The sequence below is a fragment of the Chrysemys picta genome, chromosome 2, assembly GCF_011386835.1.
Source record: "Chrysemys picta bellii isolate R12L10 chromosome 2, ASM1138683v2, whole genome shotgun sequence".
NCBI classification, from domain to species: Eukaryota; Metazoa; Chordata; order Testudines; family Emydidae; genus Chrysemys; species Chrysemys picta.
Window position 1 is genome coordinate 34,154,711 of NC_088792.1, and position 24,118 is coordinate 34,178,828.

General features: G+C 40.6%; 1 protein-coding gene across 10 annotated transcripts in view; it reads left to right on the plus strand.

Annotated features, from left to right (window-relative positions):
* Positions 1-24,118, plus strand: part of MPP7 (MAGUK p55 scaffold protein 7) — a 264,560-nt gene that overhangs the window by 79,484 nt on the left and 160,958 nt on the right. For all 10 annotated transcript variants that reach the window (XR_010599110.1, XR_010599111.1, XM_065586862.1 and 7 more), the window contains one exon: positions 3,725-3,891. Coding sequence is in view for 8 of the 10 variants with exons in the window: in XM_065586862.1 (XP_065442934.1) it covers positions 3,855-3,891 (37 nt within the window). In the remaining 2 variants the exon portion in view is untranslated. The remainder of the gene's footprint in view (positions 1-3,724; positions 3,892-24,118) is intronic.

Below are 24,118 nucleotides of genomic sequence, written 5' to 3' on the forward strand. Positions count from 1 at the left end.
TACTGCATCTGGCTCAGTCTTCCCAGTGCCTCCAGACTAGATGTATGAGTGAATGAGAATAGGATCATTTCCCCCCTCTTGTCTGTTGGTTGGTTTTATAATATCTATCAATCCATAGGGGTCCTCTGTTCTTTTCTTACATCTGTATTTACAGTATGTACTTCTGTTTCCTCCGAGAACTATAATTCTAGGATTATTCAGCTTTGAAAGTTGTTCCCTGGAGGCTTGTGACACACTCCCGGCCATTTATAACCAGAGGATTTGGTGCCAAGATAAGTTAGTAGGCATATGTTTGTGAGGTTGGTGTGTGGACCTAATTAAATAAAGCTTCTAGACTGGTGAACATGCTTGTATGAGGTGTAAGACTAATTTAAAGGTAGGACAAAACCTTCCAATATTTAAATTCTTTTTAACTGGAAACCCCTAGAAATAGAGGGATCATAATGGAAACCCTTATTAACATAATTACAATAGGAAGATATGAAAGTAGAAATGAAATTATTTTAGTACAGTCAAAGTAGGGTTTTTGTCTTTAAAAATTACATCATAATAGCTTCTGAATATAACATTAGGCAATCCTTTTTATAGAAAGGAAGAAAACATTTTTGTTTATACAGGAATAGAGTTGCCTTTTGTAGTCACAACAAATAATACCCTTATGTAAACGAATGCACTTCTCCATGTAACCACTAGATGTCACAAGTACTATAGGAGCCTGAGAGGTGACTAAGGGCCTGGTGGAAATTCAACAACATATCACAGGACTTCACATATTTCACTGTTTCCACATGGTAGATGCCAGAAGAATCTGATACAGTGTGATATATAGAAGCAAGGTACAACTGGAATAATGAAATTTCAAAAATAAGCCCTTTTTAAAGGCTGGTTGTAACAGTCCTGTTGGGTATTGTAAATGCTTCAGGTGCACTTGATACTGCTGTTACGTTCCTGGCTTTTGGTTCTAATTTTTATGGAAAGATGGATTGAACTTCAATTTAAGAATATTCGGTAATCCCTCTCAGGACATACTGTAACAGCTGGTATTTCTGTGTTGCAGCAAATTGATTCCATACAGCAGTCAGCAATACTTATGGCTGGATTCTGACAAAAACTTCCAAAGCATTTTAAATAAATTCAGCCAAAGAAAATAACATCATCAATGCAAAAATGTAGCTTAATTTGCAAGTTTTGGGGGGTGGGCTGGGGGGGAACCCTATTCCACTCCAACAAAATATTAAGCATTTTAGTGGTAAGGATTTCATCAGGTCATTTATTTTTCATTAATATATATATAGGTTCTGGAGGGAATAACTTTATGCCGTATATACATTTCTTAAATAATAAGGCAGTTTAATTTTTTTTTAATATTGAATGTTTTACCATGAAATAAAGAAAATGAGGAATGACATCCAGACTTTTTAATATATGAAGTGTGTGTCGATCAACAGAATTTTCAGGTTTATATGAGCACTTTTCTTGAAGTATCTGCAGTTTTAATTAGTAATAATGCATGCATTTGTTGATGAAAATGCCTTTGAAATGTTTACTACATTCATTTTTTGACATAGGACAAAATCTTTAAGTTGCACATAAATCAGAGGTATGTGATGATGATGTGAGCTATTGCTGTATTTTTAACAAGTTCAATAAGCTCATGGAAATGGAAAAACCTGTTCTCTATCAGATAGCTGACATCCTTCAGATAAGGATAGTCATATTCTGATTGGGGGATCATAACTGAATTTAAAACTTGTATCTTTCTTTATGAAATTTATATGTATAAAAAAGTAAAAATTGAATCTGTGCTTTTTCTTAATTTGTACAGTGTGTCCTTGGCGTAGATGTCAGTATTTTTTTTTCTAAACTGAAGTTTGGCTTCACTTGCAAATAGATGTTTTGTAACTCTAGCATCATAAGGAAATCTTTGTCGGCCTTGAGTGCTAACCTTTCTTTTCTCTGTTTCAAATTTTGCATTTGGTATGAATTAATGGAGTTGTCATTGACTTGAAAATAATGCCTTTGTTCAATATTAATACAATATATTTGCTTGGAAGTTGATGCATCGTTTAGTGAAAACTTATTTTTCTCTTTCCCACAATCTCTTAAAATCAAATCTTCAATATGCTGTCTAATTCAAGTAAAATATTAGGTCTTCATTTTTTATATTCTTAAAAATCCATTGTATTTACCAAAAAGTGGATGTTTCTGCTGGTGCAATAAAGCTTGTCAGCCTTTACGGTTTAAAACAAGTTCTTAGGGGGAGATAACTTTACCCTGTATGTGTAATTTAAACAAACCAGTAATTTTTTTTTTAAGTCTGAAAGTTAGCATATAAAACTTTGCTTTTGGCAAACTTACTTTTTTTTTTAAATACTTATTTTAATAACAAGTTCAGTTTGGAGCATGTTGGCAACCCTGTCTTTATAACTAAAAATGGATTATAATTTACTAAACAAAATCTGACAAACAGTCCATGATAAATTATAATACTTGTAGAGGGTTTTTTCATGTGTGGAGGACAAAATATTGAACAATTCCCAACGGTTATGGCACTTGTGCTTTAACCTTTAAAGAATCTGTGTATACAAGAGTGTCCAAACTATGCACCGTCAGGACCAGGATAACTTCAAAAGAGAACCATTCTGATTAATAGTGTGGATGTTTTTAAAACAAAAACAAAAAACATCTTTCCTGTATATACATTCTTATGAAAACTTGGAGCCATTCTGATTTCTTATTTAGATAACGTATTTTATTTTCCAGAATCTAGAGAAAATATAATCTTGATTTCAAATCTCTCTGTCCCTACCTTGGTCTGCTCCACTATGAGTTAACACTAGCAGTCTTAACTCTGTAATACAAATCAGCGAAAAAGAAATCCAATCCTATTTTAACATTGTCTTTTGTACTTAAATCTTGGTCTTCATTTCAATTATATCTCTCTCATAATGGTTCTCTATTTTTCTGAAAGAACTGATCAGAAATAGACTAAAAGTTTAAATTGGCAGTAATTAAAAATATATATTATCAGTATGACTTTCTAGCAGTAAATATACAGGGTCAGATCCTCAGCTGGTGTAAATGGTCACAGTTCCATTGAAGTCAGTGGAGCTATGACCATTTATACGTGTTGAGGACCTGCCCCACACAGTACTATTTGTACAATTTCACTTGAAGTTTGGATCTATGCTCCAGACAGTAAACACAGGTTGTACTTCAGATTTTAAATGAATTGAAGAGATATGATGGAATCGGAAGTTAAGTGGAGGCCTTGTATAAATTAGTGTTAGACTAAACAGAGGTTCTTCTGGTAAAGTAGTCATAAACTTTGAGCAATTTAAAGTATTTACTGTTTTGGAAAAACAGCCTTTTTATTTCCAAAATATTTGACATTGTAGGGTTAAAATGTGTAATTTTAGTGAGGGAAATAAATTATTTTTACAGCAGCATAGGATTAAAGACTGGACTGAAGAAAACAAACTTGCTTCATCTTGGAAAAAGTCTTAATATAAAAACAATGTTCTCTCTTGTTTTAATTGAGAGCATCAAATGAAATCAAAAGCTCCTTTAGCAATAATGATTTGACTTGATAACTAGGACAGTATTTTGAGGAGACTGCTAGCCACTCAGATCAAGTTTTAATTTTTTTTGACGTACTTAAGCTGCAATAATTTATGGTTTAACAGTGTTCTTTATTGTAAAATTATGTTTCTGTTCTTTCTAGGGGAATCTTGGAGATTGCATAAATCTTTGTAGAAAACTTGGCTGCAGGCAGCTGAACTGAAATTAACTGCTGCCTTCTGGCTGTGGAGCACTATTCTAACGTTCTTGTGTGATAGTCTGTAGACTAAATCATGCCAGCTTTATCAACTGGATCTGGAAGTGACACAGGTACGCAAGCCTAAAAGGACTATATGTTTCCCCCTTGTCTTAGTTGTGAAATCTACAATCTTTATCTACAGAAAGATAATTAATTACAGTCATCTAATTGAACACATTTTTAAGTTTAACCTCTTCTCCCCTTACTTAATGTAAATACACTAAACATCACAGTTAAAAAATAAAATCCTTCAGATTATGTGTTCATCTGAACAATTTCTTTTCAGTCACTGTCTCCTCTTGGTGGCGTTATTTATTTATTTATTTTAAGAAAAAGGAATTAAGTCATTTTACATGGCCTAATGTGTGAAACAGTCTAGACTGTCCTTTATTTGAGTTACAGATACAAGTGGAGTTATTTCTGAACACAAACTATTTAGTTTTGATTTTTCTCTTAAAAAAATTAATTAATTTTCAGATTTCCCCCCCGCCCCCACTCCTGCTATCGCACATAAAGGTTCAGTTTCCATCATTGAGGGTATGTCTACACTACCTGCTGGATTGGCGGACAGCGATCGATCCAGCAGGGATCAATTTATCATGTCTAGTCTAGATGCGATAAATTGACCCCTGAGCCCTCTCCCGTCAACTCCTGTACTCTAGCGCCGCGAGAAGCGCAAGCAGAGTCGACGGGGGGAGCGGCAGCAGTCTACTCACCGCGGTGAAGACACCACAGTAAGCCGATCTAAGTATGTCAACTTCAGCTACATTATTCATGTAGCTGAAGTTGCATAACTTAGATCGATCCCTCCCCCCAGTGTAGACCAGGGCTGAGTGTATGCGGTGGCAATACAGTAACTCCTTGCTTAACGTTGTAGTTATGTTCCTGAAAAATGCGACTTTAAGTGAAACGATGTTAAGCGAATCCAATTTCCCCGTAAGAATTAATGTAAATGGGAGGGGTTAGGTTCCAGGGAAATGTTTTTCACCAGACAAAAGCCTATATATTATATAGATATACACACAGTATAAGTTTTAAACAAACAATGTAATACTGTTCACAGCTATGATGATTGTGAAGCTTGGTTGAGGTGGTGAAGTTAGCGGGTGGAATATTTCCCAGGGAATGCCTTGCTGCTAAACGATGAACTAGCACTTGGCTGAGCCCTCAAGGGTTAACACGTTGTTAATGTAGCCTCTCACACAAGGCAGCACGAACACGAGGGAGAGGAGACAGCATAGCAGACAGAGACAGACACACACCTTGGAGAGAGAGATGCACACTGCCCCTTTAAGCAAGCTGACCCACTCTTAAGTGCATTGCCTTTTTAAGTGGATCAGGAAGTTGAGACAGCAGCTGCTGCCCCAAGCTCTCTATGTCTTTCTCCATCTGTGTCCCCTCCCTGCTCTATATGGATAAGGGGTAAGTGGGGTGCAGGAGCAGGGGGGAGGGGGACACCCTGACATTAGCCCTCCTCCTTCCCCCCTGCATAGCAAGCAGGAGTCTCTGGGAGCAGCTCCATGGCAGAGGGCAGAAGCACCACATGGCGGGGGGGGGAGGGACACCTGAACTGCCAGCAATTGATAGCCTGATGGGCAGCTGCAGCACAGGGAACTTAGGGGAGCGGGGAGCTGATAGGGGGGCTGCCGGTCCACCCTGGTTACAAGTCCCCACCAGCTAGCTGCAACGGGCTGCTCTTTCTGCAAGCAGTGGACAAAGCAGGCAGCTGCCAAATGATGTTAGACAGGAGCATTGCACAACTTTAAACGAGCATGTTCCCTAATTGATCAGCAACGAAACAATGTTAACCGGGACGACTTTAAGTGAGGAGTTACTGTACAGTTATAACGATTTTTTTCTTACCGTTCCAAAGTTTTACCCTTTTCAAGAATACTAAAGTATCTTGAATGTAGACAGAGGCGTAAGTTCTACCTTGCTGACACTTTTAGGAAGGAAAAATCAAATGCCCAAATACAAAATGGGGAATAACTAGCTAAGCACCAGTACTGCAGCAAAGAGTCCACGGGTTATAGTGGATCCAAAATTGAATCTGAGTCAACAGTGTGGTGCTGTTGAGAAAAAGCCAAATGTTGTTCTGGGGTGTATTAACAAGAGTGTTGTATGTAAAACATGGAAAGTAATTGTTCCACTCTCCTTAGCATTGATGAGGCCTCAGCTGGAGTAACATGTCCAGTTTTGGGTACCACTCTTTAAGAAAGATGTGAACAAATTGGAGAGAGTCCAGAAGAGAGCAACAAAATAAGATATTTAGAGGAAATTACTTATGAGGAAAGGTTGTACGAATTGGGCATCTTTAGTCAGGAGAAGAGAACACTGAGGGGGACATAAGTCTCTGAATATGCAAAAGGTAGTTGTGAAGTGTTTTCCATGTCCACCCAGAGTAGGACAAGAAGTAATTGATTTTGTTTGTGGCAAGAGAGATTAGGTTAGAGATTATAAAAATACTTTCTAACTCTAAGGATAGTTAAGCACTGGAGCAGCTTACTTAGGGAGATGTGATTCCCTCTCACCAGAGGCTCTTAAGAACAGGTTAGACACACATCCATCCAGGGTTGGTCTGGATGTATTTAATTGTGCTTCAGAGTGGGGGGACAGACTAGATGACCTCTTGAGGTCCCTTGCAGCCCTACATTTCTTTGATCCTATTTACTAATAATACTTAATATTGTATGCTCAAAGGTGTATCAATACCAGCTAATCTTCATAGCAGCCCTATGCACTAAATAAGTATTTTTTCTCCCCATTTTAGAGTAGAGGAAACTGAAGCAGCAAGATAAAGTGAGTCATTTTGCCCAAAGAGACACCATAAGTCTTTGACAAAGCCAGAATTAGAACTTTGGAATTCCTGCCTCTTAATCTTGTTCTCTTTCCTTTGAATACACAATTAGAAATGGGAGGATTGTGAAAAGGGGGGATTCCAAAATGCATGAGGAGTTGCATTTGGTTACAAGTCTAACTGGATTTTATGGAGCAGAGATAGTTTTTTTGCTACCAATCCAGATTTTCTCCAGATAAAATTAAAATTAACCTTTTCCTTCTTTCCTTCCTCTGACTCCTACTGCTCTTGCTGGATTTCAGGAATTTGTTCCCCTCCCTCCCCTAATATACCACATTCCACTAGCATGACAGTTGAGGCCAGCTAGTTTGCCCATGTTGATCTCTAGCTTTGAATTATGGAGCACTAGTTATGGAGTGTTTGCTGTGGAGGATCTTCTGCTTTGGTGCTTTCTTGCTTTGTCCACCTGCCTTTGCTGACCTTCAGAGCACCACTTAAGGTCATTTACTGGTATTTGGCCAAATATTTTCTAGTGTTCAGAGTATTTCAAGTAGTGAGCAGAGATGGGCCGTGGAGTGATGGGTGACTGTTGGTATCTAATATAACCAGTGTGGCTTACTTAATTACTTAAATAAATGTATCCAGAGGTGGTGGTGAGGGGGACATAATGAATCTGTGAATAAATAAAATGGCTTGGAGAAAGGTATGAAAAATTAATTCCTCAATATTAAAATGTGTGGCTTTTTCTAGAGCACATGTATTGTAATATTTTATACATGTGAAGTTCAAAGCACCCATTTCATAATTATGATCAATGACAAAAGCTTAGTTGTCCCCACAAGCCCAAGAAACATATTAATAAGGATGATTATGCCATCTGTGTCTTACTGCTGAAATAATTTTTTGACTTTGGGCCAGATACAATTTGTTTAGCACTTCAAGGTTTAAAGTGCACCTCTTTACTCGAGCAAAGGCTCAGATTCTGGAGGAAGGGATTATTCTTCCACCCTTTCCCTGCAGGGAGGACAGCTACTGTTTGCAGGATAGGAAGATGTTTTAGGTTTTTGGGGAGGTTTCTATCCTGGTTTTAATATAACCCTTCCAGCCCCTGACCTGATACACACTGCTATCATTTTGCTTCTAGTACTCCAGCTCTTTGACTTAAATCAGAATGTAGAGTTCTGTTGTCTGTGCTAGTCCCAGGCGGGCGAACACTCTTTCGCCACCCCACTACGTAAACATGAATTGTATGTTGTGAGACGTAATGGAATCTGAGCTGCTCCAAACTGTGAGAATTTGATCCCAAATTAGTGTGCTGTTTAATGGGGTCAAATAGCAACTGGGCCCAAATTTGCCTTTAAGGTAGGAAAGGTGATTTCATACAAGCAATTAACCAGCTAAAACACCTAATAATGAAAACAAACTTCTTCACTCCCCCGTGTCCTGCATTAGCCCTTACTTAGGGCATGTCTACACTGGCAGAGTTACAGCGCTGGCAGTTACAGCGCTAAGGGGAGAGCACGCTGAAGGGAAACCGCTGTTGTGTGTTCACACTTTCAGCTGCCTGCGCAATAGCGTGTTCACACTTGCGGCACTTGCAGTGGTATTCGGAGCCGTGCACTCTGAGCAGCTGTTCCACAGAGCACCTCTTTCTCTTCTGCTGCTAAGACTTATGGGAGGCGGAGGGGGTCGTGGGGCATCCTGGGTCCTGTCCCAATGACCCGTGATGCATTGCTTCGTATCCCAGCAATCCCTGTGCTTCCGTCCACATTTGGTGTCATCTTTCAATGGTTTATGTACTGTGCGCCCTGCCTCTTTGGGCTGCAGGAATAGATCCCGAACTGTTCACCAGTATGCTGCTCACTCTGACCAACACGTCACAAGTGGCAGTGGAGTTATTCCTTAAACTACAAAGGCAAGAGGAGTGTGACATTGATCTTGCCACGTGTAGTAGCTACGACACAAGATTGCTTGTGGCATTCATGGAGGAGCTGACCACAGGGAATGCCGCTTTTGGGCTCGGGAAACAAGCACTGAGTTGTGGGATCACATTGGGATGACGAGGAGTAGCTGCAGAACTTTCGCATGAGGAAAGCCACATTCATGGGACTGTGTGATGAGCTTGCTCCAGCCCTGTGATGCAAGGACACGAGAATGAGCATTGCCCTGCCGTTGGAGAAGCACGTGGCAATTGCACTGTGGAAGCTGGCTACTCCAGACTGCTACCGATCGGTTGCTAATCAGTTTGGTGTGGGGAAAGTCTAGCGTTGGACTCGTGTTGATGGAAGTGTGCAGGACCATTAATTGCATCTTGCTCCAAAAGACCGTGACTCTGGGCAATGTGCGTGACATTGTAGATGGCTTTGCACAAATGGGCTTTCCTAGCTGCGGAGGGGCAATAGATGGCACGCATATTCCAATTCTGGCACCAGACCACCTAGCCACCGAATACATTCATCTCAAGGGGTATTTCTCAATAGTTCTCCAGGTGCTTGTGGATCATCGTGGGCATTTCACAGACATTAACAGAGGCTGGTGCAGAAAGGTGCATGACGCACGCATTTTTCGGAACACTGGCCTGTTCAGGAAGCTGCAAGCAGGGACTTTCTTCCCGGACCAGAAGATCACCATAGGGGAAGTTGAAATGCCCATTGTGATCCTGGGAGACCCCATCTACCCTTTAATGCTGTGGCTTATGAAGCCATACACAGGGCAATTTGACAGCAGCAAGGAGCAGTTCAAAAAAAATCTAGACAGTATTTGGTCCTGCCATGCGGGCAGGGGACTGGATTCGATGACCTCTCGAGGTCCCTTCCAGTCCTATAATCTATGAATCTATGAAAAAACAACAGGCTGAGCAAGTGCAGCATGACCGTTGAGTGTGCTTTGGCCGTTTAAAAGCCAGCTGGCGCTGTCTATATGGGAAGTTGGACCTGGCCGATGACAATATTCCTATGCTTATAACTGCGTGCTGTACAGCCCATAATATTTGTGAAGGGAAGGGTGAAAGCGTCACTCAGGGCTGGACTGCAGAGGCTTAGTGCCTGGAGGCTGAGTTTGAACAGCCAGAGATCAGGTCTATTAGAGGGGCACAGTGCAGGGCCATAAGGATCAGGGATACCTTGAGGCAGCAATTTGAAGCTGAAAGCCACTAATATTTGTTGCTATTCTTGGGAGTGCAGTGCTTGTAATTCTAGGAGGTGATTGGTGCACATGATGCAATACGAGGGTTTAACATAATTTTATGTTGCTTTGCAGGGCTCTTTTTGCTTTCAGTTAATAGAATAAAGATTGCTTTCAAACAAACACAGTTCTTGTATTAAAAGACAACAACTGGAGGAAAGAGTCAAACAAAGAAAACCATCAGCGGTGAGGTGGTTGGGGGAAGGGAAGGTCCCAGGAGGAGGAGAGGTCACGGGACAGCTAAAGATTTGTGTATGTCCAGGGATCAGATCCAATCTTCTCCTTTGGAGTACAATGCAGCAGGTACTGTACTTCAGCAGGATCAAACTGCAGAGGGATGGGTGTTGAGTGCAGGGGGTAGTGGGAGTCCGCAGTGCTAGACTGTGACGGGGGAGGACTGGAATGCTGTGGGTATAGACTGGAGCCAGGAGGTTGATAAGAGCGTGTTGGCGGTGTCGGGGGGGGGGCACATGGCAAAGAGTTTTGCGACAGCAGCTGCAGGGGAGGGTGAGCGTGGAGCTGCTTGCTTTGAAGTGCTAGCATCACCTGGAGTGTGACTGCTTGGTGCTCCCTAACCTTTAAGAGCCACTCCGTGGCTTCATTCTGGCATGCCGCGTTCTCCTTTTGGTTCCTCTTCTCGGTGCAGCGGTAGAGCAATACACGCTATTCCTCTCAGGGAACATGGAGTACATGCAGCGCTGCAACCATGGAGATACAGCGCTGCAAATGCCTTGGCAGTGTGTACGGGGAGTGAGTTACAGTGCTGGGGGCGGCTTTACAGCGCTGCAACTCGCAAGTGTAGCCAAGGCCTTTGTCAGTAATACAAGCATATAAATTGAGTACACAATGGATGCAGATCTGTCATTTTTAGACATTTAAAAAGAATACACATTTTTCAAATAGATTTTAAAAACAAAAACCCTTCTCTTTCTCAGTCTGTTTTGTAATGCAAAATAAAGCTTTGAAATTTTCAAAAATAGCAGTATTGTTTTTCTAGACCAGTGGTCTCCAAAGTGAGGAGTGCTTTTTAATTTTTTTGCTTCGGCAGTTTTGGCGGGAGTCCGAGCGCCTTTTATTTTTTATTTATTTATTTATTTATTTATTTATTGGGGTGGCAAAAATGGTAGAGCCGGCGCGGCAGGGAGTGCGTGTTCAGAAATTTTTTACTAGGGTTACAGGGGGTGCACAGTCAAAAAAAGTTTGGAGACCACTGTTCTAGACTACTAATAGTGCCATATTTTATGATTGTTGCAGAATTCTGCTCTGAACCCTCTGGAGCTGCAGCATTGTTTATGTGCTGCATTGTATGCTATATAAACATTTCACTGGAATGTTATATTAGTATAACAATTTTTGTTTACACCTCTACCCCGATATAATGCAACCCGATATAAAACGAATTCAGATATAACGCAGTAAACCAGCGGCTCGGGTGTGTGTGTGTGCGCACTCTGGCGGATCAAAGCAAGTTCGATATAACGCAGTTTTACCTATAAAGCGGTAAGATTTTTTGGATCCCGAGGACAGCGTTATATTGGGGTAGAGGTGTATTATGGATTTATGAGTAGCTTCATCTCCCAAACAGAGAGAACTGCAAACACTGACAAAGTTTAGATACCTGTGTTCACTGGCACTGAAAGATTTTTCTACCACTTTAGTACTTAGAATTTACTCCCTTTATTTAATACTACATCATTTATTTTAATTTATTTGGTCCTACTTTTGACTTAACACTTTCATTCCCAAAGAGTCTCTGAAATATTTGTGTTGCAGGGGAAAGCTGATGGTGGTAGAGCTGAGAGAGAGACATGGAGGGGGGAGATTCCTGGGGCACTTCAGAGGTGAATAGAGGGGAGGTCCCAGAAGAGAGGACAGCAGGTCCTGTTCTGCTAATGCACTAGATATCAGAGAGAGCCAGGAGACTGCAGATAAGACAGTTCTCCATCCTGTAGGATATGTAGAAGAGGTGATGGCCAGAAGTCTAAGTACACTGGTGTGAAACTGGGAGAAAGGAAGGTGAGGAAAAGTAATAAAGGAAAGGCCTGTGGTGGGAAGAGCTGTTTGTTCCCTAGTGCAGTGGCTCTCAGCTTTTCCAGATTATTGTACCCTTTCAGGAGTCTGATTTGTCTTGTGTACCCCCAAGTTTCACCTCACTTAAAAACTACTTGCTTACAAAATCAGACAAAAATACAGAAGTGTCACAGCACACTATTACTGAAAAATTGCTTACTTTCTTATTTTACTATATAATGATAAAATAAATCAACTGGAATATAAATATTGTACTTACATTTCAGTGTATAGTATATAGAGCAGTATAAATAAGTCATTGTCTGTATGAAATTTTAGTTTGTACTGACTTCACTAGTACTTTTTTTGTAGCCTGTTTGTAAAACTAGGCAAATATCTAGATGAATTGATGTACCCTCTTGAAAACCTCTGTGTACCCCTAAGAACTACACGTGAACCCATGGTTCAGGACCATTGCTCTAGTGGACTGTCAGGTTACAGGGTTACAGTGCAGTGAAGTCTTGCAACCCTTGGTCAGAGCTGCTGAGATCTGCCACTAAAATTTCATATTACAATAAAGTGGTAAAGCCTGTATTTGCTAACGTGAAGCTGTTAATTGTGCTTTATGTTTATCATGAAATACTCAGTGGACTACTGCCAACATTTTCAGGTGTGAAAGTTGCATAGGGGCTCCACAGCAAATGTAATATGCAACTACCTCTAGTTACACTATCGTTCAGGTTACAATACCACTTTCCTAAATTTACGGACCACTGGAAGTAAAGTCGGTCTGAAAATTTATGCCAGTTGAGACAACTCTCCTTGGCTTCAATGGGGCTAGGCTGTCATCCTTGATTCTGGAATGATCTCTGTCTCTAGCAGCCAGAGGCATTAAATGATATGTAGGCTTGCGTTAATATGAAAGATGTAGGAAGCTAAGTTATACCTGGCTAGCAGTAATTGTTATCAGATTTAATCCTTAAAAATAACAATGTGATGTAAAAACTGTACCTGAACCTTAGTTACTTGATTAACAACATCTTCATAGTGGTTAGTAATTTCATACCACTCTGAACAAATTTTCAAAACTTCTCTAAGTGAGTTAATCCTTTTAAAAACATCTGTGATAGATTCAATCAAGCAATGTGGAATTAAAGATGTGTGCTGTTATATTTACCAATGGTAAGTGTCTTAAAACTATTAAATTACTTAGATACAATCTTACCTTTAACTTGTAACATTTGACAACGGGAACAGTTTTTACTTAATCTTTTTTAAAGAAGCAGCAAGGAAACTTTAGTTGTGAAATAGCTTTAACTAATAGCAGGGAGAGTTGTTTTTTGACCAAAAGATTAAGAAATTGCTGTTTTTGTAAGACAGAAAGCTATAATCACATGAACAGTTTGACAGTTTCTGGTCATGCCGGCTGTCCGTTGACTAGAGCAGACTATTATGTTGTAGTGTAAAATGTAAGAATGCCAGAACCTAGATTAGCTGCAGAGTATTGTATACATCAACTGTCAGAGGAAAGGTGCTGTGGCTTTTCAGCCCAGCTTCAGGTCAAGGACTGGCTGTTTTACTGTTAGTCCTAAAACTGTTAATTTAAGTGACATTTAGTACTAATAGTCACTGAAAGCCTTCCATAATAATTTCCAGTTGCTCGACATGGAACAGCTACAAATGTTCAAATATTCTTTTGCTCTCTTGTGATAAGAAACCTGTGTAAAGGAATTTATTGTACTCTATGGATTTCAATGTTAGGAATATGTGAAATGTTTGCGATTCATTCAAATCACTGTTGTATTTTGCCTAAACATATCCTTGAGACATTATGTCTAATGGACTATTTTGAAATGTGCGTATATCTTCTTACTGATTTGAGCACATAACTTTTGCTTGTGCTAAGTGTTACACTCGTTCAGTGAGACATTTTTTCCTTCAGTATAGTAAGTGATATGTCCAGCTTCACAGTACATTTTTAATGCCTGAAATACAACTTACATGAACATCTTCCTGATTGATGCATGAAATCCTACTGATCACAGGACCTTTTGATACACTGGGGAACATAGTATGAAAACTGAGGTTCATGGTAATCAAATTAAGTTTTCCAGTAGCTTTGGGCTCAGTTCAGTAATAAATAGCCTTGACCTCTGCTCTTGGAAGGCTTCATTCAGTCCTTAAAGGGAAACTGTTGTTCCTTTTTTTGCAACTGTAAAATGCCACATTAGGTATTCCATACCACTCCTCCCCAGTGCCAGTCCCTCACTCCCTCTTGCAAATGCTGTGAATTTAGAGTTAGTGCATTAAGCTGCAATAGCAACAAAATAATGATAGTACTGACTTAGTTAGTGCATTAAGCATGCTCAGTGAGAGTCTCTCCCAAACAACCTAATGCTGGAATGAATTTTTTTTTATTATATGCCAGATACCTCTTTGGTGTTGATGAGGACTTAGATGCAGATATTTAGTGAATGACTCATCACAGCGGATGTCTATACAAGTGGCCAGTCAATTTGTTAAGAGCATTCTGGATACCACAGTATGCAAACTTCCTTTGCGGGCTTGGGGTGGGGGTAAAGGCATTGGCATTTTTGAAAAGGTATCTTGGGATCTTTGCATGAGCGTTTCCACTGTGTTAGTTTGTGCTCACTAGGTCACAGTAAGTCAGTACTATCATTATTTTGTTGCTATTGCAGCTTTGCATAGTATTTTAAAGTGGTAGTCCAAGTAGACTTGATTAATTTACAGAATATGATGCCTGCTGATATTAGTGTCTAGCAACTATGTTTAGATCTTCTTAGTTTATTTTAAAACCACATTGGTGATCAGCTCAGTATAGGTATAGGGTCTCTGCAGCGTTCTGTCCTCCACTATATGAATGCAAATGGAAATAAACTATTCAGCTCAACTAAGTGTTAGGGTGACCAGATGTCCCGATTTTATAGCGACAGTCCCAATATACGGGGCTTTTTTTTATATAGGTGCCTATTACTCCCCACCACTGTCCTGATTTTTCTCACTTTCTATCTGGTTACCCTACTCAAAATGAACTGGTAAATCTGAAATGTCCCTGTTAAGACAAATCCTAAAAGACCAGTAACTGTTTCGAACAACTGCAAATATTTACCTCCTGTAGTCAAATACTAAAACTAAAGTCTTTCATTTTACAAGAAGGAGAACTTAATTTAAATACACTTTTTTTTTAAAATCTGGAGAACTCACATTCAACGTTTTCTATTATAACATTATTTTCAGATAGGTTCTCAAATTAATGTAATTCAGAGTAATGAAAGATAGCTACAAACTTCATGTTTAAAAAAGTTCTGCATGTTGGTTTTTACTGTCCTGAATAGGTTTGCAGTCTTGCCCTTTGAAATCATTTATGACAAAATTGCAATTCATTATTAACCAGAAAACAGCAAAATGAAACTTAAATAAAATCAATATTAACATTGAAATTCTGTTTACGATATACCACTCATAAGGATATCAAAATTTGACTATTTCTTAAAGCTAAAAAACCAGTAGCCTGGTATTTTTTCCAAATAGAAAAGAGTGACCAGATGTCCTGTTTTTAAAGGGACAGTCCCATTTTTGGGGACTTTTTCTTATATAGGTGCCTATTACCCCTCACCCCTGTCCCGTTTTTTCACAGTTGCTATCTGGTAAACCTACTGATCACCCTCAGCAGTCACAGACTTCATTGTGAACTGTGGACTGTGTTCAGTTCCTCTGAAAATCAGACTGGTAGTGAATTTGCGGAAAACAAAATATGCAGTTGTTTTAAAAAGTCACTTTTAAATGTAGGAATGAGTTAATCACTGTTGCCCTGATCCTGCACTTTATGGACTGTGGGTAGTCCAACGTATATCAGTGGGACTGCCCACACTCCATAAAATTAAACATGTATGCAAGTCTTCGCATCATTGAGGCCTGAGAGATTAGTCTATCTTAATGCATGCACATACTGTATACACTTGTTTTTTTTACTGCAGCTTGTATACACACACTAATCTTAAATACCATCTTCGCAAATATTTTTTTCAGATAGTCAATGTTAGTGACTTTGACTACTGTACAGTAGCAAATGATGTCAACATAACAAGCAACAAAAGCACAAATTCTGTTATTTCATTTTGGGTAACTAAAATGTTGTCTGATCCTTTGTAGAACTGTAAAAGTATACTTTAAATGTGAAAAAGTAAGCTTGTTATAAATGGCAGCAAACAGTGCTGATTATTTTACCTTTGACAAAGTGGAAAATTTAAAGGTTCATGTGTCCCAGTTTATTAATACAATAAAATTTTACAGTGTTGTTCTGGGCTTAGATATGTTCTTTAGGGTTTATTACCCCTTAGTTATAGTAAAAAGCTTGGTTTTAAGCATGGCATTATTATACAGCACACTAATTCAGAAAACTAATTAACAAATGAAAGTAAATGCTCATCCATTCGTCTCAGCTTTCTGAAGTTTTTTTCTTATACTACTCCTAACAAAGTTAAATGTTTTCTTGTAATATGTAAGAGTGATGGAACGCAGAGACCATATTTTTTTATCATTTAGCATTGGTTTATAGCTTCCACAGGCTTGTCCTAATAATGAAGCTATGAAGGATATGACAAGAATGGTGATATTAAATTTCTCTAGACTAACAGTAAATTTTTCCATTCTGATGTCAAGAATGTTGAGCATCTGGAATCTGCAATATGAGTGGTTCACTATGGGAACACTTTCGTCAATTACTTAGCCATTTATTCTTCTCCTAGGAACTAGTGGTCTTCTACAGAATATAATACAATATAGGAAACAATTTTGTAGAATTGGAAAAGAGTTTTGTGTCCTGTTGCTTCTGATTTAAAAGTTTTCCATTATTTTTGAGATTTAAATTGTATTAGATCTGCAATTTAATTTGTATTTAATTTAATTTTTTTAAATAATAAAACTTGCCACTATGACGCATTGTTCTCCTGATTCAATAAGGCAAAATTATATTAATTAGGTTTAGAAAAAACAGAACGCACACACCGGAGACAGGTACAGATGTGAGTCCATAAAAAAGTATACAGAATTTTCTCTGCTAGCTGTTTAACGAAGGACTACACCAGTGGTTCTCAACCAGGGGTATTCAGAGGTCTTCCATGGGATTCATCAACTCATTTAGATATTTGTCTAGTTTTACAACAGACTACATAAAAAGCACTAGCGAAGTCAGTACAAACTAAAATTTCATACATACAACTACTTGTTTATACTACGCTATATACTATACACCGAAATGTAAGTACAATATTTATATTCCAATTGATTTTATTTTATAACTATATGGTAAAAATGAGAACGTAAACAATATTTTAGTAATAGTGTGCTGTGACACTTTTGTATTTTTATGTCTGATTTTGTAAGCAAGTAGTTTTTAAATGAAGTGAAACTTCATGAAGCAAGACAAATCAAACTCCTGAAAGAGGTTCAGTAGTCTGGAAAGGTTGAGAACCACTGGACTACACAGAACTTAGAAATACAGCTTAGATTTTCCCTTGAAATTATTTCTATTGTCGCAGTTGACAGATAGCTGTGGTTCCTACTCTGCCAACATTTCCCTTTCTTTCACAATTAGTGCAAAGATTGTTTTCCCCAGAGCCAGTTATCTCATCATAGAAGGCAATCAGGTTGGTCAGGCCAGTGCAACCCATTAGGTGACCGCGGGCGCTGCGATTTGGGGGGCGGCGACCGCGGTGGTATTTCGGCGGTGGGACCTTCCGCCGCCTAGGGTGGCGGAAAAGCTGGCAGCGTTCCTGGACATCCCCCAGCCCAGGTCCTTTAAACGTGTGCCAGGTTGATTTAAATCTTGGTTTTAGGTAATGTAAATTTTATACTGCCATAGGCGAAATTATTGTATGCAGTGTAGCTGTAGCCATGTTGGTCCCAGGATATTAGAAAGACAAGGTGAGTGAGGTAATACCTTTTATTGGACCAACTTCTGTGGGTGAGAGAGACACGTTTTAACGCTTACACAGAGCTCTTCTTTAGGTCCTGAGACTTTTCTCTCTCACCCGCAGAAGTTGGTCCAATAAAAGATATTACCTCAACCACGATGTCTAATAGGCAAAATAATGCAATCATTTGGTTTTATTCCCCTGTACGTTCAGCTGAATTGAACTTCATATCAGTGTCTCTGCAGAATCCAAAGTACTGATGCAATTCATCATTACCTTCAAAGTCCTTAGTTCTTGAATTAATAAAAGCCTAATGAAAATATAATGTAAATATTTTTCTACCAGAACTTTGCAAAACTATCTACAATACTTTTCCTCCTCATTCAGTCTTTCTAGGATACACGGCATTGTTCAGTTTATGTATAATATTAGGTAATCTTATTAACCAGATGTGACAAAAATCAGTAATGCGCATACTAGTACCTAGAATTAGGAACCCATCATTATTGAAGTTGACACCTATTGTTGCCATTGGATTACCACTATTTCATTTAGTTATTTAACTTTACATTTCTTTAACTTTGAAGACAGTTCTTTTCCCCCAAGCTTTTGAGATGGGAGTGCTGGGCTAAGGGCAGGAATGGGGGTATTGTTATTTGAGATCAGTGGCTAGAGTACTGGGGAAGTCTTTTCCTTTGCAGGTTTTCAAAGTTGTCTTTTTTCTGCGTGTGTGTAAATTGGCTGGTATTTTTAAAATGTCAGTCACCTTGAGCCTTTCAGGAGGTGGTTTGTTTTCTAGAAATCTATATGAATCTATGTGTTATATGTAATCTTTGTACTGCATTGTATCTTGAAATGTGAAAGTACTTTGATTCTGGGAAATTGCTACAGGTACTTTTTTTCCTTGTTCCAAAATAGAAGCTGGCTCAGCCTATAAATTCCTGTTTGTTCTTCTTCATTTTCCTAGCTAACTAAATTTTCTTTAACTTGATGGGCACCTGACCAAAACAATTGAAGGGTGGAAAAAGAAACCATTTTCTGCAGAGCTGTTTACAGCATTGCCAACCCCAAACACTTAAAAATCATTTTTTTTAAGGATTTTTAATTTTTTTTTTACCCTCTGGCTTTTGAACATTTAGGTTATGCTCAGGTCACGTTTTCCAGTTTTCTCCACAACCATGAGATTAGAAACTTTACTTCAGAAAGTAAGCTGAAATTCTCATGTTCATATATTTCTACGAGTTGGGGCTTAAAGAGAAACATCACATTTATTGAGACTGACCCTAAAATTGTGAGACTGGACAGCACTGCACTAAGGATAAAAATGCTTAGAATTTAGTTAAAGTGGTATGGTTCCTCCTTTTGTATGCAGAAAGTGTCCTGTGGAGAGTTATGACTCCAAAAGCCATTGCTTTGTTGTGGAAAATTGTCCTCATGGAAGTAAAGGAGGTGAAGGGCAAGAGTGTACACCTGACCTTATCTATGTACAGGTCTACACTAGAAGTGCTACATCAGTGCAGCTGCAGCGCATCTGGTGAAGATGGTCTCTGCTGCCAGGAGAGTGCTCTCCCGTTGGCATAATTACTCCACCTCTGCGACAGGCAGAAGCTAGGTTGCTGAGAAAGAGTTTCCTGCTGATATAGTGCCGGTGTGGACAGCGCTTAGGTCACTGTAACTTGCGTTGCCCAGAGGGGCGTCTTTTTCATACCTCTGAGCGACGTTAGTTAGATCAACTTAAGCGGTAATGTAGACCTGCCCCCCCCAGCTCTTCTTCGAGGAGTGTCCTTGTGGATGCTCTACTTTAGGTGAATCTGCGTCTCTGCGCCTGCGATTGGAGAATTTCAGTAGCAGTGCCTAGTTGGGTCACACATGTGCTGTCCCTGTCTCGTGCCTCCTCTGGCGGTTACATAGTGCTGTGTGACCAACTTCCCTTCTTCCCCCCTCCAACCCCCAATTCCTTCTCTCCCACCCTTGGCTTGAGACAGAGCAATCAGCAGTGACTCAGAGTTTACTTTTAGTTTAAGAATTAGTTTAGATTAGTAGCTTTTAGAACTCAGTTTAGCTAGTTACTAATTTAGGTACCTTTTTATATTCCTCATTTATTTTTTCTTATTATACCTTTTAGTATAGCGTAGATACCTTCCCTCAATGGGAGAAACTCTACTAAGGGGCATGCCTGAATCCCTGGGTTTTAAATGCTGCCTAGCTTGCTGGGAATCAATCCTGGTTTCTGACAGACACTCCAGTGTGTCCGCTGTCTTGGCAAGACACACATACCGCAAAAGTGCTCCCACTGCCATAATCTTAAGACCTATGGAGAAGTCTCTGCACCCAGCATCCGATCTGGGATCACGGACTCCTCCAGGACATCAGTCTCCAGTGGGAGCATCTGAAAGATATTCCCCACCACCATCTCAGAGGAAAGAGCACTCCTCGAAAAAGATGGCCAAGAAATGTGCTACGACCTCCCCTTCCTGAGGCCTAAAAGAGGTGATCCCTGACCTCTCAGATGCTATGGTACCGACCACACTGAGGCCGATTACGTCTGAGCCGGCGGGACCCTCAGGTGCCAAAGGTACCATGCAAGCCAAAGACCCTAAGCGGGCAGGCTCAGAGAGAAGCAGCAAAGGGAAACTTGCCATCCCTTCCTTGGTACTGCTGGAGCCATTCAAACATGTGGGACCAGCAGTGCTGCAGTCTACGGCATCACCTTCTGCTGCCATGGCTCCCAGCTAGGGTGACCAGACAGCAAGTGTGAAAAATCAGGATGGGGGTGGGGGTAATAGGAACCTATATTAAAAAAAAGCCCCAAATATCGGGACTGTCCCTATAAAATCGGGACATATGGACACCTGACTCATAGTGCACAGTCCTTGGTACCAACAACTGCTGAAATTTCATCGGCACCACCAGCAAAACCCTCCTTGGTACCAAGATTCTTTCAGTAACACAAAAATTTCTCCTAGTCTCTTCAGCACCAGAATCTCTCCTCCTTGGCACCAGTGTTACTCCAGCATGCTCATTATCTTACCAACTTACACCACTATGTAAATCAGCTTTTCCTTTCACCAGTAATGAGGAGGAGGATTAGGAAGGGGAGATCTACTTTTCACGTCACTCCTTGCCCATTCAGATAGTCATCAGACCAGGTCCACTAGAACAACCTGAACACCACTCCAGACCTGAAAGATATGGGTGGTACACACATCCATGGATGCTGTCAGCAATGCCATTCCCACATCAGTGGCCCTACTGGGACCCATGGGTGGCATACCGTCAACACTATTCTAAGCTTCTTAGTATCACAGGGACAGAACAAGACATTCCCCACCACACTCAGTACCCGTACCCTCTGAAGCACGGAAGAGCCACTCGAAGGACTGGAAGAGATTTCTGATCAGGAAGTCACCCTAGCTGCCAATTTTTCATCCTCCTCTCTAGACAAAGCCATCATGTTCCCACCACCCATGATGGGTGATGATTTTAAACAATTCCCAGAGTTGTTTAAGAGGATTGCACACTCACTAGAGATACCACTGGAAGACATTGCCGAATCCCAACATAAGTTGTTGGACATCCTGCAAACATCAACTTCATCCAAGATTGCTCTCCCAATAAATGAGAAGCTCCTGGCCCCAGCCAAGATCATCTGGCAGACCCCAGCAACAGTTGTAAAAGAGCGGACAAAAAATATTATGTCCCTTCCAAGGGAATGGAATTTCTGTTTTCACATCCCACACCAAACTCTCTGGTAGTAGAGGCTGTGCATGAATGGGGCAGACAACATCACTCTAGATCCACTCCATATGATAGGGACTGGAAACGACTAGACCTCTTTGGGAGCAAGGCCTGCTCATCAGCAACCTTACTGTTCAGGATGTTCAATTATGAGGCATTAATGGCCAAATACAACCACTCCAAGTATTCAAAGATGTCTGAATTTATTGATCACCTCCCTGGGGACAAAAAAGAGCAATTTAAAGCAGTCATCTTGGAGGGTCACCTTCTAGCTCGAACTGTCTTACAAGCCTGACTGGACATAGCGGCATACTCCATCGCCGTGGCCCTAGTCATGCACCAAGCTTCCTGGCCCCACCTCTCTGGATTTCCCAAAGAGGTACAATCCACCATTGAGGATCTCTCGTTCGAAGGACTGTAGCCATTCACAGCTAAGGCCATGTCTACACTTACAGTGCTATGGTGGCACCAATATAGCTGCGCCTCTGCAACACGTGTGCTGAAGGCACTCTGTGCCGATGGGAGAGAGCTCTCCTGTCAGCATAAAAAAACTACCCCTGTGAGCGGCATAAGCTATGTCAGTGGGAGAAGCTCTATTGTCGACATAGCACCGTGCACACTAGCGCTTATGTCACTCAGAGGGGTGAAATATTCACTCCCCTGAGAGAGATACGTTTTGTCAACATAGATGGTAGTGTAGGCAAAACCTAAGACAGATGAGTCGTTCCACACACTAAAAGACTCAAGGTTGACTCTTCGATCCTTAGGCATCTACGTGCCTATACAAAGAAAGAAGCAGAAGAAATACTACTCTGTGCAAAGAACAAGATCTGTGCCATACACACAACTACAGAGGCAATATGACCCTCAAAAACATAGACAGAGACCCACAAGACTGAGACCCCTCCCATCTCAGCCATCAATATCCCAGCAACCCTCTTCTAAGCAAAAGTTTTGAGGGTTTGATCTAGGCCCCAAGATGCATTACAAATTCTCAAGTGCTGGAACCATCCACAACCATACATCCTTTTGAAGACCATCTGTCTCCATTCCACCCAGCATTGCAGACCATCACGTCAGACTAATGGGTACTAAAAATTATTGAGACTGGCTATTCAATCCAATTTACCTCTATCCCCTTACTAACCCTCCGTCCCCATTCCTCTTCAGGGACCCTTCTCACAAGCACCTACTGCGACAGGAAGTAAACCATCTTCTGCACCTGGGTATTGTAAAGCCAGTACGAACACAACACAGAGGGAAGGGCTTCTACTCCCATTATTTCTTAACCCAGACAATAACCAGAGGATAGGGACCCATTCCGAACCTAAGGAAACTCAACAAATTTGTGAAAACCCACTGATTCTGTATGGTCACTCTAGCAACGATAATTCCAGCACTAGAACAAAGGGACTGGTTCTCAGCCCTCAACCTCCAGTATGCATATTTTCACATTGCAATACACCCGTCACACAGGAGCTCCTTCAGATTTGTTCTGGGACAAAATCATTGCCAATACAAAGTACTCCCTTTCGGCCTGTGTACGGCTCCATGGTGTTCTCCGAAGTTCTCTCGGTGGTGGCAACTCACCTCCACAGACAAGGGGTCATAATATTCTCCTATCTGGATGATTGCTTACTAAAAGCCTCCACATGAGAAAAGGCCTTAGGAGCTATCTGAAAGACAATAGTTCTCTTCACAGAGCTGGGCCTGCAAATAAATGAGCAAACTACACACTCTTCTCCTTCCATATCTCCTATCTCAGTATGCAGGCCAGGTTTTCCACCCAAACTTGGCAATGGAGGGTGCATTATGGAATCCTTGGGGGACACGGCAAAATGTGTATTGCCAGTTCTTGAGAGTGAACGCAAATGTATGCCAGGCCGACCTGTGCAGCGGGATCGAGAAGAAGGCATTTGATAAGTCAAGTACTGAGAACCACCTGGCTCCTGATGTTATTGTGGCCATAATCTTGTTAAATTTCACCACTACTGGGGTCAGACGGGGTGTGACCTTGTTAAGTTCCCGGTAGTCTACGGTGAGTCGCCAAGTTCTTTGATCGGCATTTAAGACTGGTCATATAGATGAGTTACAGATGCTTTCTGTCTCGACTAACACACATTGGTCCACCAATGCCTGGATGATTTCCATCAAATCTTCTGCTGCTGCCGGATAACGATATTGATGCTATGGCTTGGGGTCTGAACGATCCACGATTATTTCAGCATTAATCCTCCTGCACTGCAGCTTATCGTTGGCAAAAGCCTTTAGGTGTTTGGTAGCCACTGCCTTTACTTCAGGCTCCCAATCTGGGATAGCTAGCTTTTCTGGCACTTTAAGTGTTGCTACGCAATGGGATGCAGGTATAGTCTGACATCCACTACCTTCTAGATCCCGTATCAACCATCTGTTTGGTAGATACACAATTAACTTCATTTGGGATAACACATCCATTCCCAGGATGCTGTTGCCATCCAACTGCTGGACTCCAAATGTTGCCTTGATAGTAAATCGGATAATGTTGCACTCAATTGGCTTTAGGAATAGGATGTCACTCTCCTTTCCGTTGATGCCTTCAAGGACTTTTCCTTCTTTTATAGGTAGCTTACTTGCTAAATGATTGAGATTGAAATG